Here is a 13,660-nt window from a genome sequence, read left to right as displayed (position 1 = left end):
TATGCAATAGACTACTCACCTCCACTTCATTCACCACAATTCCCGTATAATCTACTGCTACATTCGTTTCTGCAATGTCACCACCTGGATGATATATTCTTGCAAAGTACTCACTCAGTAACTCAACTGTATCAACTAATTCAGTTACCTCCCTACCATTGGCATTTTTTAAAATCATTCTGCCATGTACATGTTTCCTTTTACTTGCTACATATCTAAAAAACTGTTTAGGATTCTCTTTAGTCTGCATGGCCAATGTTCTTTCGTAATCCTTTTTTGCTTTTCATACCACACTCTACCCTTCTGGCCTGCGCTTTATACCGTTCGTGTGCCTGTCGGTCACCTTTCTCCTTAAATTCCCTCCATAGTTGTTTCTTTTTTTGCAGCTCAAGCTTAATGGTGTTATTCATCCATTTAACCCCTAGTTGATTTATTATTCGGACTCTAGGTATACCGTCAGCCATTGCTTCATGCAAACACTTCTTAACTACCTCCCATGCACTATCGACTTTTAGTCCTTGCAGTTGTACATGCCATGGCACTGAACCAATCAAACTCCTAAGCTTGTCATACTTTCCAGCCCGATAATTCCACATGTACCCTGTCTTAATTGAAAATTCTACACCTTTAGCCACCTCCCAAGTCAAGACTCTATGATCACTCTCACCGATTGGTGGCAATGTGGTCATATTTGTTACAGCCAAATCCTCAGATGTAATTACTAGGTCAAGCACTCTCTGACCCCTAGTATTTTCCATTACATGCTGTCGCAGATAGTTATCCCTTAATAACTGCATAAAATCCAATTCCTTCCTCCCGTGTGTCCTCTCCTCACTTCAATCAGTGCGACCATAGTTGAAATCTCCCATAATAATCACCCTCCTTCCACTCATTTCTTCTATTTGCTTGTGCATACTGTCACCACCATCTTTTCCATCACCTGGTCTATAGCAGCACCCAATTGTATATTTAGTTGTGCTAGCCACAATCTCACACCAAATTGCCTCAAATGTGCTCTTTTCTCTATCCTGCAATTCAACTTCTATTCTCCTTGGCTGCAGCTCATCAGCTATCATCAACAATACTCCTCCTCCCATTTTATTCTCCCTGTCATTCCTGAACACACTATACCCATCACATTCAATCCCACTAGCTATATCATCTACAGTCAGGCCATGTTTCACTAATACCAATAACCTGTGGTCTGGAAGTGCCAACCATGGCCAAAAACTCTTCTTTCTTGTTCCTAATACTCCTAGCATTAGTGTACATGAATTTAAGACCCCAATTAGCCCCAACCCTACCTTGATGCCTTATATTAACTATCCCACTCTGATTTGTTGTCCTTATTTGCTCAGGCATATTATATTCATTCTTACATTCAACTGCCTCTCTAAGGACTGTATATCTACTCCCCCCCCTTAATAAATCTAGTTTCCCTGAATTTGCACATCCACCACATTCAGCAACACTTTCTCTAGACTTCTTGCTCCGTAACCATTCAAATGCAAGCCATCCATCTTATATAGATCCTTTCGCCCATCGAACTCACTCCACACGTCCACAAATTCCACACCACTCGTCATACGTAACCCACGCATAAAGTCATTCGCAATTATGGCCCTCCTTTTAAACATTTCACTGTCATACCGTGGCAAAAGACTAATCATTCTAACTCTCACTCTTTTCTTTTGCTACCTCAAACAATTCATTCAGGTCTTCTATTATTTCCATTTTGTCTCCTTTCAAATCATTCATACCTGCCACAACAATCATTTCTTTCACCCTTTCCTTTTGCTCTCTAATAGACTCAGTTACATCCTTTATGGTCGCACCAGGTTGGTACGATTATGTCAAATCCTCTACTATCACGCCTCGTACTAACGAGTCTCCATACAGCACTCTATCCTTCATTTTGTTCATGTTCACACTCATACGTCTATTTTTCCTGTCATACTTTTTATTATTGGCTGGTTCATTCAGTCGACTTTTGCTCATATGCTCTAGCTGCTGTTTTGCCCTTTGTATCACACCATTCAACAACGCGATATCACTCATTACGTCTATCTCATCTTTTTTATTCTCAGTAAAACCATTAATACTATCATTCACACTCTCACAATTCGCTGGTACAACCTCGCCGTTTCTTGTCATATCCCTATTTTCTTCATTCTGAAGTTTGACAAAAATATCACACTCACAATCCGAAATACTCTTCAATTTCTCATTCTCCCTACATTTTCTACACACATTCACTCCTTTATTATCATCTAACCACACTCCAACCGCACTCTGCAAAACGTACATTTCGCAGCTAGTACACTGAATCATCTCTTTTATACTACCGTTCTTTGATAAAGATGGCGAACCATCATTACTGGCCGGCATTTTCCTTCGTACTGGAGCCATACTTACTTGCAACGTATTTTATCAAAATATAAATTATAACACACCAAAAACACACAAAAAGATGCACTAAGAGACGCAAGGCAAACAAAACTTGAAAATGACCCAAACAGAGACACAATATTCCAAAAAATAAACAACATTATAAATAGCAAAATAATAGTAAAACCCAACATCACTCCCAACTTACAAAGTGCCCTTTTATCCTTAAAAAAGAACCCTGACATCATGATCACAAAAGCAGACAAAGGAGACACCGTTGTCATCATCAATAAAACTGATTACGACAACAAATAATGGCCGTCTTAAACGACCAACACACCTACCAAATAATCCACAATGATCCTACCCCCGACCTCATAAAACAGATAAACAGCACCTTACACACCTTAAAAAGTCAAACAAAATAGATAAAACCACAATGAGACACAACCCCCGCACTACACGCACCCCCTATATGTTCGGGAACATCAAAACCCACAAAGACGGTTATCCGATACGACCCATAGTCTCCTACAAGAACACCACCACAGCTCCTTTATCAAAATTTGTTGCCGAACTCATCAAACCACTACTAACAACGTCTATCTGTATGATCAAAAATACAGATGACATATTCTGGAAATTAAGCAACACTACTCCATCCCAGGATGACATCCTCTCCTCACTAGATGCAACTTCATTATACACCAACGTGGATGTTCCCAAAACTTTTCCCAAAAAATTTTTCCCATAACACACGCACAAAATTAACATCCAAATGACATCATTAGTTTGATTAAACTCACAATATCCGCCAACTTCTTTAAATTCAACAACTCCTTATATGTTCAAATTTTCGGTCTCCCAATGGGCCAAAACATCAGTGGAAAATTAGCGGAATTATTCCTGGCACACATTGAATCACTTCTACTCCCCCCCATCATCACCTTCTATGGCAGATACGTAGACAATATTCTATGCATTGGCAAACCCTCACACATCTCCACCTTACAAACATCCCTCAACGATTTTAGCAACAGACTACAATTCACCATGGAAACAGAACAGAACAAATCCATTAATTTCTTAAATCTTACATTAATCAGAAGCCATAACAGAATAGCCACGAAGATATTCCACAAACCCACACATGTTGGAAACTACCTCCATTTCAATTCATACCACCTGTATTCCGTTTAAAAATTGGTCATCCTATCACAATTTATCAATGCTTACAAATTCTCAACCAACAGCAATTTTCTTAACACAGGTTTTCAAAAATCGCAACTACCCCACACATCTAATAAATTACGCGAACTATACAGCAAAATCCCGTCTTAACAATAATACAACAAAAGCAGACTTCGCGACACGTATGGTCATCAAATTGCCATACATCCAAAACACATACAAGGCTTACAAATATATTTTCAAAAACACGGACTATAAGCTGGTATTCACCACAAATCAAAAATTAGCAATTCTCCTAAAACCTACTAAATATCTCACTCACAAAGAAATATTCGAACACCACAACGGGCTCTACAATTAGGTCTTTATGGACTAGGCTACAAGAGCACTTCAGGGATTGCAATATTCCCATTCCCGAATATCTGAACACAAAAAACATAGCAACATCATAAAGAAAAACAAAACACAGAATACGGGGAAGACAGAAATTGCAGCTCATGCCCTTGAACTAAAACACATCCCCCAAATTGACAAAGCCATAATCATTGACAAACAAGAAAACGAAACAATGCTTAGAATATCCGAAACTATTGCCATAAAATGCGATGGAAATTCTATCAACGTCCACCGCCCCTACCTAATTTCCGAATGTTGGACGTTCCAAAACTTACAAATTAAACCACGCCTCCGACCATTTAGCGACAACAAATGCCCAAATTTGGCAGATGCAAACTTGCAGCCTTGACATAGCCCTACAGTCATTCCCACAAAGTTCCGACGGTCAGACGAAGACCGAAACGGTCCACACCCCGTAAACCCTTGCTCCAGTTTCCACATAAGGATACCCTTCCCCTTCGTTTTTTCCCCCTCTCCCCACAACAAAATAATATATATATATATTTATATATATATTATTAATAGTAACCCAGGTTCCAAACTTATTTCCCGTGTCTCAAGCACATCCCCGTGTTCTTTGCCTCTCCCCCCCCGTTTACATACAACCTTTCAGCAAGAGCTTGGATTTAGAAGGCATCTTTAAACCAAAAACAAGGTATGTACAAAATTTTTCCACATTCTTTATTCTACCATAATTGCCTTCTATACTCGCCCATAATGCCCTAAAATATATATATACCCCTTTTTGAGTTATGTTAGCCAATGTATTAAATATAAGGGACACTCCTAAACAAAAACAGGCTAAAATAGCCATTAATTATATTAATAGTGTTTAAGAGGAGTAGCATGGGAATTTCCCAGAAACTATACTTAATTTTATAAATACTTTTTTTTTAACATACATTTGACATGCATAACAAACCGTATCTATCCTCCTCATCCATCCTAGGACGGATTGAGTCCCCTCCTAATAAAGGGTTACTAGTGTATTAATGCAGCCGGTTCGCCACTCCTCTGCTGCATCTCCCTAAGGAGGATTCATATTTATGAATTTAGGGACACAAAACACACGTGTTGAAATGATTATTTTACTTATTATTAATAAAATAACACTACACGTTTCGACCCCTATGTTGAGGTCATCATCAGAAAGATACACGTGTATAGGAAATCAAGCTACATGCTCTTGTACTCTATAAAGGTAAATTAAATCTACATTGTTAATTGATCCTTTTCTTAGCCTGACCTCTAGTGATAAAAAATAATAAATAAAATAAATAAAAAAAAACTACAATAAAGTCTGCTATTACTAGGATTCTTCTGGATTTGTACAGTTCAAGTTGCTATTGAATGTTAAGAGGGGAAAAAAAAAAACCACTTCAAGTCTTCTTGTATTGAGATTCTTTGGCTTGTTCTGGTTGCTATAAAGGTTGCAAATGGGTCCTGCACATTCTTGGAATGGTTAGACCATCATTTTTGTTCAGATTTGGATTATGTTTGAGCATTTCTCATGCTTCTTTAAATTTCCTCTTGAATCAGGTTTTGGTGCTGTGTAGAGACTTGGTACCTTTCCGATCAACACATTAAATACTTCCAAAATGGAAGTATTTAATATGTTGTTTGTGTTCGTCCTTCCTAATTGGGATGGTTCGTCCTGTTTCCCCTTTGTATGGTAGGTTACATGTGCATTGTATTTTGTAAACCCCTAGGTGGGCTAGGTGTGGAAGAGGATCTTTGGAAGAACTGAGTAGGTGTCTTAATTTTGTCAGGGGTTTAAAGGTGGTTTTGATGTTGTATTTGTGTAGTGTTCTGTCTATTTTTTTGGAACATAAGATATGGCAATAGCATTCTTGAAATCTTTTGTTTTTAGTGGTATCTCTGTGGAGGACCTTGTGAATAGTTTTTTTACTTTATCCATTTTTTATAAATGTATGGTTGATGATCTCATATTCCTGGTTTAGAGCTTGTTCATTTGAACAAATAGTTTGAGCTCTGTGTTTAAGGGTGCTTATGACTCCTAGTTTTTGTGTATGTACTAGCCTGTGTGTGTAGGTTTGCAGTAGACTGAGAAGGAGAGACAGCCTGAGGGAAGACGTGATGAGTGTGTCTAGGAACGGAAGAGTGTTGTTTTTCCTATTTCAGTGGTGAATTGGATTCATTTGTGTTGTTTGTTCAGGTGGCTAAGGAATGTATTTAGTGCTTTGCGGCCAAATGGCGAAAATATCGTCGACGTATCTGAGCCAAATTTTGGGCTTTAGGCATGCTGACTCTAGAGCTCGTTGCTCAGTCTTCCATATGAAAGTTAGCTATGGGGGGGTGAGCCCATGGCTGTACCCTCTTTTTGAAGGTAAAAATTGTTTTGCCACACAAAATATCCAAAGTGGAGTACTTGGGCAAAGAGGGCCGTGATCTCGTGTGGAAAGATCTTGTATACTAAATTCAAACAAAAAACTAAGCAGCAACCTAAACAAAACAGAAAAACTGACCCTCAAATCCCTAAAAAAAAAAAATAACCAGGACATTATAATCACAAAAGCAGATAAAGAAAATGCCACTGTTGTTTTAGATCGGACAACTTACATAGAAAAAAATGAACCATTTGGTATCAGACCACAACACCTACCAAATGGTAAACTACAACCCCCATGAAACGCATCAAAAAGAAAACAACTGAATTAATTAAATCTGTTAACACGTGGCCAGAAGAAACAACTAAAAAACTAATACCTCATTATATACCTGCGCGCCCAGGATTTATGGCCTGCCAAAAATACACAAAACAGACACCACTGTGTCCGATTGCTGAAGGAATGCCCCAATTACCACTCAGCCAAAAAATTAGCAGCCACACTCAAGGATTTGGTAGGTCATTCACCTTTCTACATAAAAAATACACATTTCATAAACAAAATTAAAAACATTACACTCAATGACCAAGATTTATTAGTCAGCTTTGACATAACTTCCCTTTTCACCAATGTCACAATCAATGATACTATCTTTGCTCCTACAGAACATATTTCCACACGACATCACGACCCTCTTTGCCCATGTACTCTGCTCCGGATATTTTGTGTGGCAAAACAATTTTTACCTTCACAAAGAGGGTACAGCCATGGGCTCACCCCCCCCCCCCCAAATAGCTAACTTTTATATGGAAGACTTTGAGCAACAACGAGCTCTATAGTCAGCATGCCTAAAGCCCAAAATTTGGCTCAGATATCTAGCCAAAAGGCTGCGGGTTCGAATCCCGCCATGGGCATGGATGTTTGTGATTGTTCTTGAAAATACTAGTGGTGGTGGGCAGCGGTAGATGGTGTTGGTGTAGTTGCGGTCAGTTGGTGATTTGAGTGGCGGAGACAGAGTTGTAGAGCAGGCGCCCTCCCTCGATGAGTCTTTGGACTCCCTGGAGGTGTCTAATAATAATATTTTCGTCATTTGGCACCCCACGGAAGCACTAAATACATTCCTTAGTCCCCTGAACAAACAACACAAGCATATCCAATTCACCATTGAAATATAAAAAAACAACACTCTTCTGTTCCTAGACACACACACAGGCCAGCACATACACAAAAATTCTTATCACCACCCAACACAAAACTAGGGGTCATAAGCACCCTTAAACACAGAGCTCAAACTATTTGTTCAAATGAACAAGCTCTAAACCAGGAATACGAGATCATCAACCATACATTTATAAAAAAATACTGTACACATTTGGACAGTAAAAAAAACTATTCACAAGATCCTCCACAGAGATACTACTAAAAACAAAAAAGATTTCAAGAATGCTATTGCCATACCCTATGTTAGAGGCATTTCCGAAAAAATAGAACACTACACAAATACAACATCGAAACCACCTATAAACCCCCGACAAAATTAAGACACCTACTGAGTTCTTCCAAAGATCCTCTTCCACAACTAGCCCACCCAGTAGTTTACAAAATACAATGCACATGTAACCTACCATACACAGGGGAAACAGGGCGAACCATCACAATTAGGAAGGATGAACACAAACAGCACATTAAATACCTCCATTTCGGAAAAACCGGCCTTTCTGACCACGCACTCCAAACATACCTTAGAATTGATTGAAAAGGGACCGAGTACCTACACCTCACCAAAACTTGATTCAAGAGGAAATTTAAAGCATGTGAAATGCTCAAACTTTATCACTTTATTTATTTATTCATTCATATGGAGTTTCCTCCCTTTTCTCCCCCGTCCCTATTGGGGTGAGTTGAACCCCCCCTCAAGGGGGGGGTAAGTATTTATGGCTGTAGATACGTGTTCACGGGGCCAGTTTTGCCTGCTTGCGGGATGAAAAACCCTGCTGTCCACACCCAAGACCGGCTAACTTGGTTATAGCTGAGGAAGATCCGTAAGCTCTTCACATCGTCAACGGGAATCGAACCTAGGACACTCCTTCCCCAGGCATATGGTTGTGAAGCGCATGGCCACTAGGCTAACTGCATAGACACAAACTATATAGATTGGATTAAAGTGCTCTATTATTATATTATTACATTATTAGGTTTATGTGAACATAACTTGCTTGAGCTTAACAGGCCGCTGAATCTAATATGTTAAGCAGATTGAGATCATAGATTGCATTATTATTTAGGAACTTCAAAAGTATTATGGAGGTTCTAAGACTATATCAGTTCAAATATACATGTATATATATATAGTACCATAACTAGCTTTTCATGGGCCCTGTGCAAGATTTTATTTTTGCTCCCTCCTTCCCTTCTCCTCCTTTTTTTTAGAAAAATAAAAAAGAAGAAAATACAGTAGAAATAGATCCATTAATTTTTAACTTTAACCAAAAACGTTATGGAATTGGCCCCTACAGTAGCAAAATTTGAAAATGAAAATATAATACTGATTTTTTTTTTTTTTTCAACTAATTAAAGCTACACTTTTGTTCAAAAGCTAAGGACGTACTACATTTTTACCTGCATATGAAAAAATGTCATAACTACAGTCAAATGTGGGCATAAATTTATTATGGCCTTGATACACCCACAAGTGGATTACTGAGCTCAGGTCTGGTCTCCTGGGTTTCTTGGGGATGAGGAAGCAGTGGAGAGGATTCAGAAGTGAGTGACCAAGATGATCACTGGTCTGTTGTTCCCTATGAGGAAAGATTGAACATGTGTGGATTGCAGAAGTTGGTTAATAGGAGAAAAAGAAGGGATATGACAGAAACATTTAAGTTGATTAAAGGTTTTATAGGATAGATGCAGGAGAAATGTTTCAGCACTTGGCTAGAGGGGTCAGAAGAAGGGGTCATCCTTGGATGTTGAATAAAGGTGTGGTTAGTAGGGATGTGTGAGGACTAGATTTTTTGTTTGAAAGTTGTGAATGAGTGGAATGGGTTGCCAGAGTCAGTTGTGAGTGCTTTGTCTATTAATGGGTTCAAGGAGAGGTATGATAGATTGTGTGAATAGATTGGATCTCCTGCGATAAGTCTTCAGACTCCATGGAGGTGCCAATATAATAATAAATTTAATTCTCAGATGCAGTAAAGTAATTTTATGAAGAAATACATAGAACTCTTCATTACTGAAGCTCTAAGTTGTGAAAATGTCAACATATGAAAGCCATACACTGGTTCATATGCTTCATCTAGTAGTTGGCCAAGGTGAAATGGATAGGTGAACTAGTTGAAGTTCCTTATTTGTTTGTTTATATAGTTTATTTTAGCTAGAAAAAATAACTGTTTACAGCAAATCAAATAATTTTATATCTGAGAAAAAAAATCACACAGTAACTCCCTGTAAGAGGGATATTTGTAAAGAGTGAAACCACATCAATTCTAATTAAAACATATTCTCATCCAAAGAGAACTTAATTGTAGTCCTCAGTTTTTAGTATATAGAAAGAAAACACATTCAGGAATGTACATTGATGTTTCTTTTCATCATCTCAGAAGTTAAGTACTATGAAACTTCAGAACAATATACATACCTTATATTCTAGAATTCCATCTAAAAATAGAACTGTTTTGTATTAGTTATTTTTATCTCTAATGTCTCTTCATTATCACAAAAGTAATAGATATTCCCTTCATCATAGTTTTTCTACAGAAGAAATTTCTCATCTAAATTCCATATGTCAGATGTCTTTCTGAAAAGCTCACCAGATTTCTGTGCTAATTCATAATTTTTTTTTTTTTCTTATGCTCATCTAGATATTTACAGAGTTTTTTGCTCAAATATATTTAGAAGACTATAATTATCCATTTCCATGATTCTTATAGATCAAATCCTGCCAGTCACATTATACCCACTATATCAAGGATTCATTGAAAGCTGATTTTTATTAGAAAGATTATATATATAAAGAAAGCCATGAAGCTCATATTTATCATCAGCTGAAGCTAAACAGAAATGATTGCCCAAAACTTTCCAGTTTTGGGGAGTAAACCTACTAATATCCCTCATGATACTACTGAATAACATAATACAATAATTTCAATGCCACTTTCTTTTATTTAGGGACTGAAAATATCATTAACCTGAATAACTAAGGTGCATTGATAGCCTAGGTAGAACAGCATGGAAATAGGACTGACACAGAAATATTTTCACCACCAACAGTTAATTGAAAAATCAAAAGGTGTAGGTAGATATATTCAGTTCAGATGTTTCAAAAGGGTGATATTTTAGTTCCTTCACTCTTCCTGACTTTTAAATCATCTCTCCACTCTAATATATAAATAGTGCATAAATCTCCAGATTTAAAATATCATAACATTGATGATGAGAAAACTGAAAAGAATTAACAAGTATTTAGAGCATTCTTGATTTTTTTATTCCTAGACATTATGTATTGGAAGTTTTTCCATTTGAAGATACCAAGAAATTATATACTTGGTTTAATCCTTTTTTCAAGTGTAAGCAAACAAAGTTTGCACCTGAAATATAATCAGGACTGGGGCAACTCGTATATAGAAGCTATATACGAGTTGAAGATACCAAGAAATTATATACTTGGTTTAATCCTTTTTTCAAGTGTAAGCAAACAAAGTTTGCACCTGAAATATAATCAGGACTGGGGCAACTCGTATATAGAAGCTAATGACTTCACATCACTTGCCTTAGTATCCCATAATGCAAAGCACATATCCTTGCAGACATGTATAATGCTATGCATTATGGAAAGGGTCACTACCCAGACCGGTTTCGACCTTTATTGAGGTCTCGTCAATGGGAGCCAAATCCAGAGGTGACACCAAGGTTGAAGTAATGCTGAAGTCATATTTTCATATACGAGTAGCCAAAAGATGTCACATCTTCTTATTAAAATACTCTGGATTAGAGATAGTTGTTGGAAAAAGTCATTAGCTTCTATGTATGAGTTGCCCCAGTCCTGATTATATTTCAGGTGCAAACTTTGTTTGCTTACACTTGAATAAAGGATTAAACCAAGTATATAATTTCTTGGTATCTTTAATTTATAGGCATTATGTATGTTTGTTCAAGAACTTTAAGCAAGCCATTTTTCATGCATATTCTTAAGCACCAGGAAACTTTAGAATTAATATATAAATAATCTTTTTTAGGCATCAAGGAGAGCAGTTACAAGCAGTTAAAGGAGAAAACCTTTTAAATGGTCCTGTTTGAAGCTGCAGTAGATGGTAGTGGCTATTTTAATGCTCCATTGGACTAGGTTTGTGTTATGCTTGTTGATGGAAACAAGCCACTCAGAAGTATTACAGCCATTAAACTCCTCCTCTTCTGTCAGTCCCTTATTCTAAACTCTAAGGGCTGTCGTGCATCAGATATCAGAGGTACAGATTATAATGTTAGTGGACATCATGGAAACAGTTTCAAAGAAAATACTTCTTAGAATATATGAATCTTGTAGTTCTATGTAAATTTCTTGTTATCTATACTCGGAATAAGGTATCAGAAACAAACAGCAATATTTGTAATTAAGAGATATAAGAAATATTCATAAACTGTACTGTTTGTTTTTGATATTGATTAAAATGAACAAAAAATAAGTGGCATGGTAAATTTTGCATTTGTGAAGAATTTGGGAAAAAGGTTTATAACACTTCCACAACCCACCTCTCTCTCTATACATCATATACACAACAGAAGCATACAGATATATTTTTGTGCCTGTATTAATATTTTTCTGAGGTATCTTCTCTTAAGTCTGGCATGCTGAATGTCAACGCAATAGATCTGATAAATTTTGGTTTGCTGTTTTATAAAATATTCTTTACTGTTAACATACACAATTCTGGTTAATTCTTATACTGATGTTGTATCATTGTTTATATATAGCGGTGATACAGAATCATATTGCATTGTCTTCAGCTACTTTGAATCTTAAATTTATTTATGAGGTGGAATTAAAATTTCACAGTTATCATATGTACATTTCTGATCACATGTCGAAACAAAGTAACTAATTTTTCATTTGTATATTGCAGGTCATGTTTTTTTTAAATATATATATATATATATTAAAATTTTATTCCTCTACAGAACTTTCTTAATTGTATAAATAAATGTAAACTTTAGTACTAACATTTTATTGTTTCCAGTGTAATTTTAAGTGATATCTCTATGTAATTTTTTCCCCTCCTCACCTCTTATAATCCTTTATGAAATGCTGTAAAGCATTTCATGGAGTTGTTTTATGATAGCTCATTTTTCTAAGTTATGTTTTTTTTTCCTTTGCAATACCGCACTTCATTGTAAATATGGTGCTTATTCTAGTTTCTAGTTTAGATTTTAATTAATGCTTGCTTTAAATTGGAATGTTTTTTTTTTTTAATTTAAAAGAAAAATCTAACAAATTTAAACATTTTCTGATGTTTAAATTTAACAATGATTTTTAAAATTGACACAAAATGAGAATGCTCATATATAAAAAGATAATGAATCAAATCAATGTGAAATGAATTTTTATTTGAGTATATTAAAATGTTGACGTATATACTACCAACACTTTGGTATGAATTTGTTATATGTAATTAAAATAACCATGCAAATGTGGCTTGTGGATGCATATGCAAGTGATGTTATTTTTTTTAACATGAAATAAATTGCATTACTTCTTGATTCTTACACTATTTTTATATGATTCAGCCTGTAAAATAAAAAGGAAAATGGCTAAAGTTAGCAATTAAAGATGAAATATCATGTTTACATAAAATATTGTATCGTGTGAAATCTTTAATACATACCAAAGTAATTCTTGAATAGAAATTAGAATTTGGTTTGCCACTTCAACTTTTGAGCTAATAATGCATTTATGACTTGGAAAATATCTAGCAAGTTATATAAAGACTATTCAACAATAGGTGCATTATTGAAGACAATTAGAATTGGTGAACTAAGTTTTTAAAGTAACATGAAGCCTCATCAGCAGTTTCATGTTATTTAAAAAAAAAATTAGAGATGAGAAAATTTTGTTTTTTTATGCAATATTTTCATCAATATGACAGTGTCATGTTTTCAAAATGCATGCTAACCATGAATCCTTAGGCACTTCGTCAATCTGGAAAAGTGGTGCCATTAACCTCCCTACCGGCAAGGCAGATGAAATATTGAGACCAAATTGCACTTCTTATCCATTTTATACAATGGGTGCTACAGAATCATATCCAGATTTAGCTGGACGTCTATAGATGTCATGGCCAGTTAGTGGG

The 13,660-nt window shown here is 36.1% G+C and overlaps 2 protein-coding genes across 5 annotated transcripts in view; one reads left to right on the top strand and one right to left on the bottom strand.

The window, feature by feature from the left end:
- The window catches only part of fmt (phosphatase 6 regulatory subunit 1-like protein fmt), a 450,952-nt gene extending 437,882 nt beyond the window's left edge, over positions 1 to 13,070 (top strand). For all 4 annotated transcript variants that reach the window (XM_090406310.1, XM_090406311.1, XM_090406308.1 and 1 more), the window contains one exon: positions 11,555 to 13,070. In XM_090406310.1, the coding sequence (XP_090262436.1) occupies positions 11,555 to 11,615 (61 nt within the window). In that variant the 3' untranslated portion in view covers positions 11,616 to 13,070. The remainder of the gene's footprint in view (positions 1 to 11,554) is intronic.
- The window catches only part of LOC150097851 (uncharacterized), a 98,980-nt gene that overhangs the window by 50,525 nt on the left and 34,795 nt on the right, over positions 1 to 13,660 (bottom strand). The gene's annotated exons all lie outside the window — the stretch shown is intronic.

This window comes from Typopeltis vanoorti, chromosome 16 (assembly GCF_054136105.1).
Source record: "Typopeltis vanoorti isolate ZY-2024b chromosome 16, IOZ_Tvanoo_1.0, whole genome shotgun sequence".
Classification (NCBI taxonomy): Eukaryota; Metazoa; Arthropoda; class Arachnida; order Uropygi; family Thelyphonidae; genus Typopeltis; species Typopeltis vanoorti.
The sequence above is the reverse complement of the archived record's forward strand: the minus strand, read 5'-3'. Positions and strand labels throughout refer to the sequence as shown.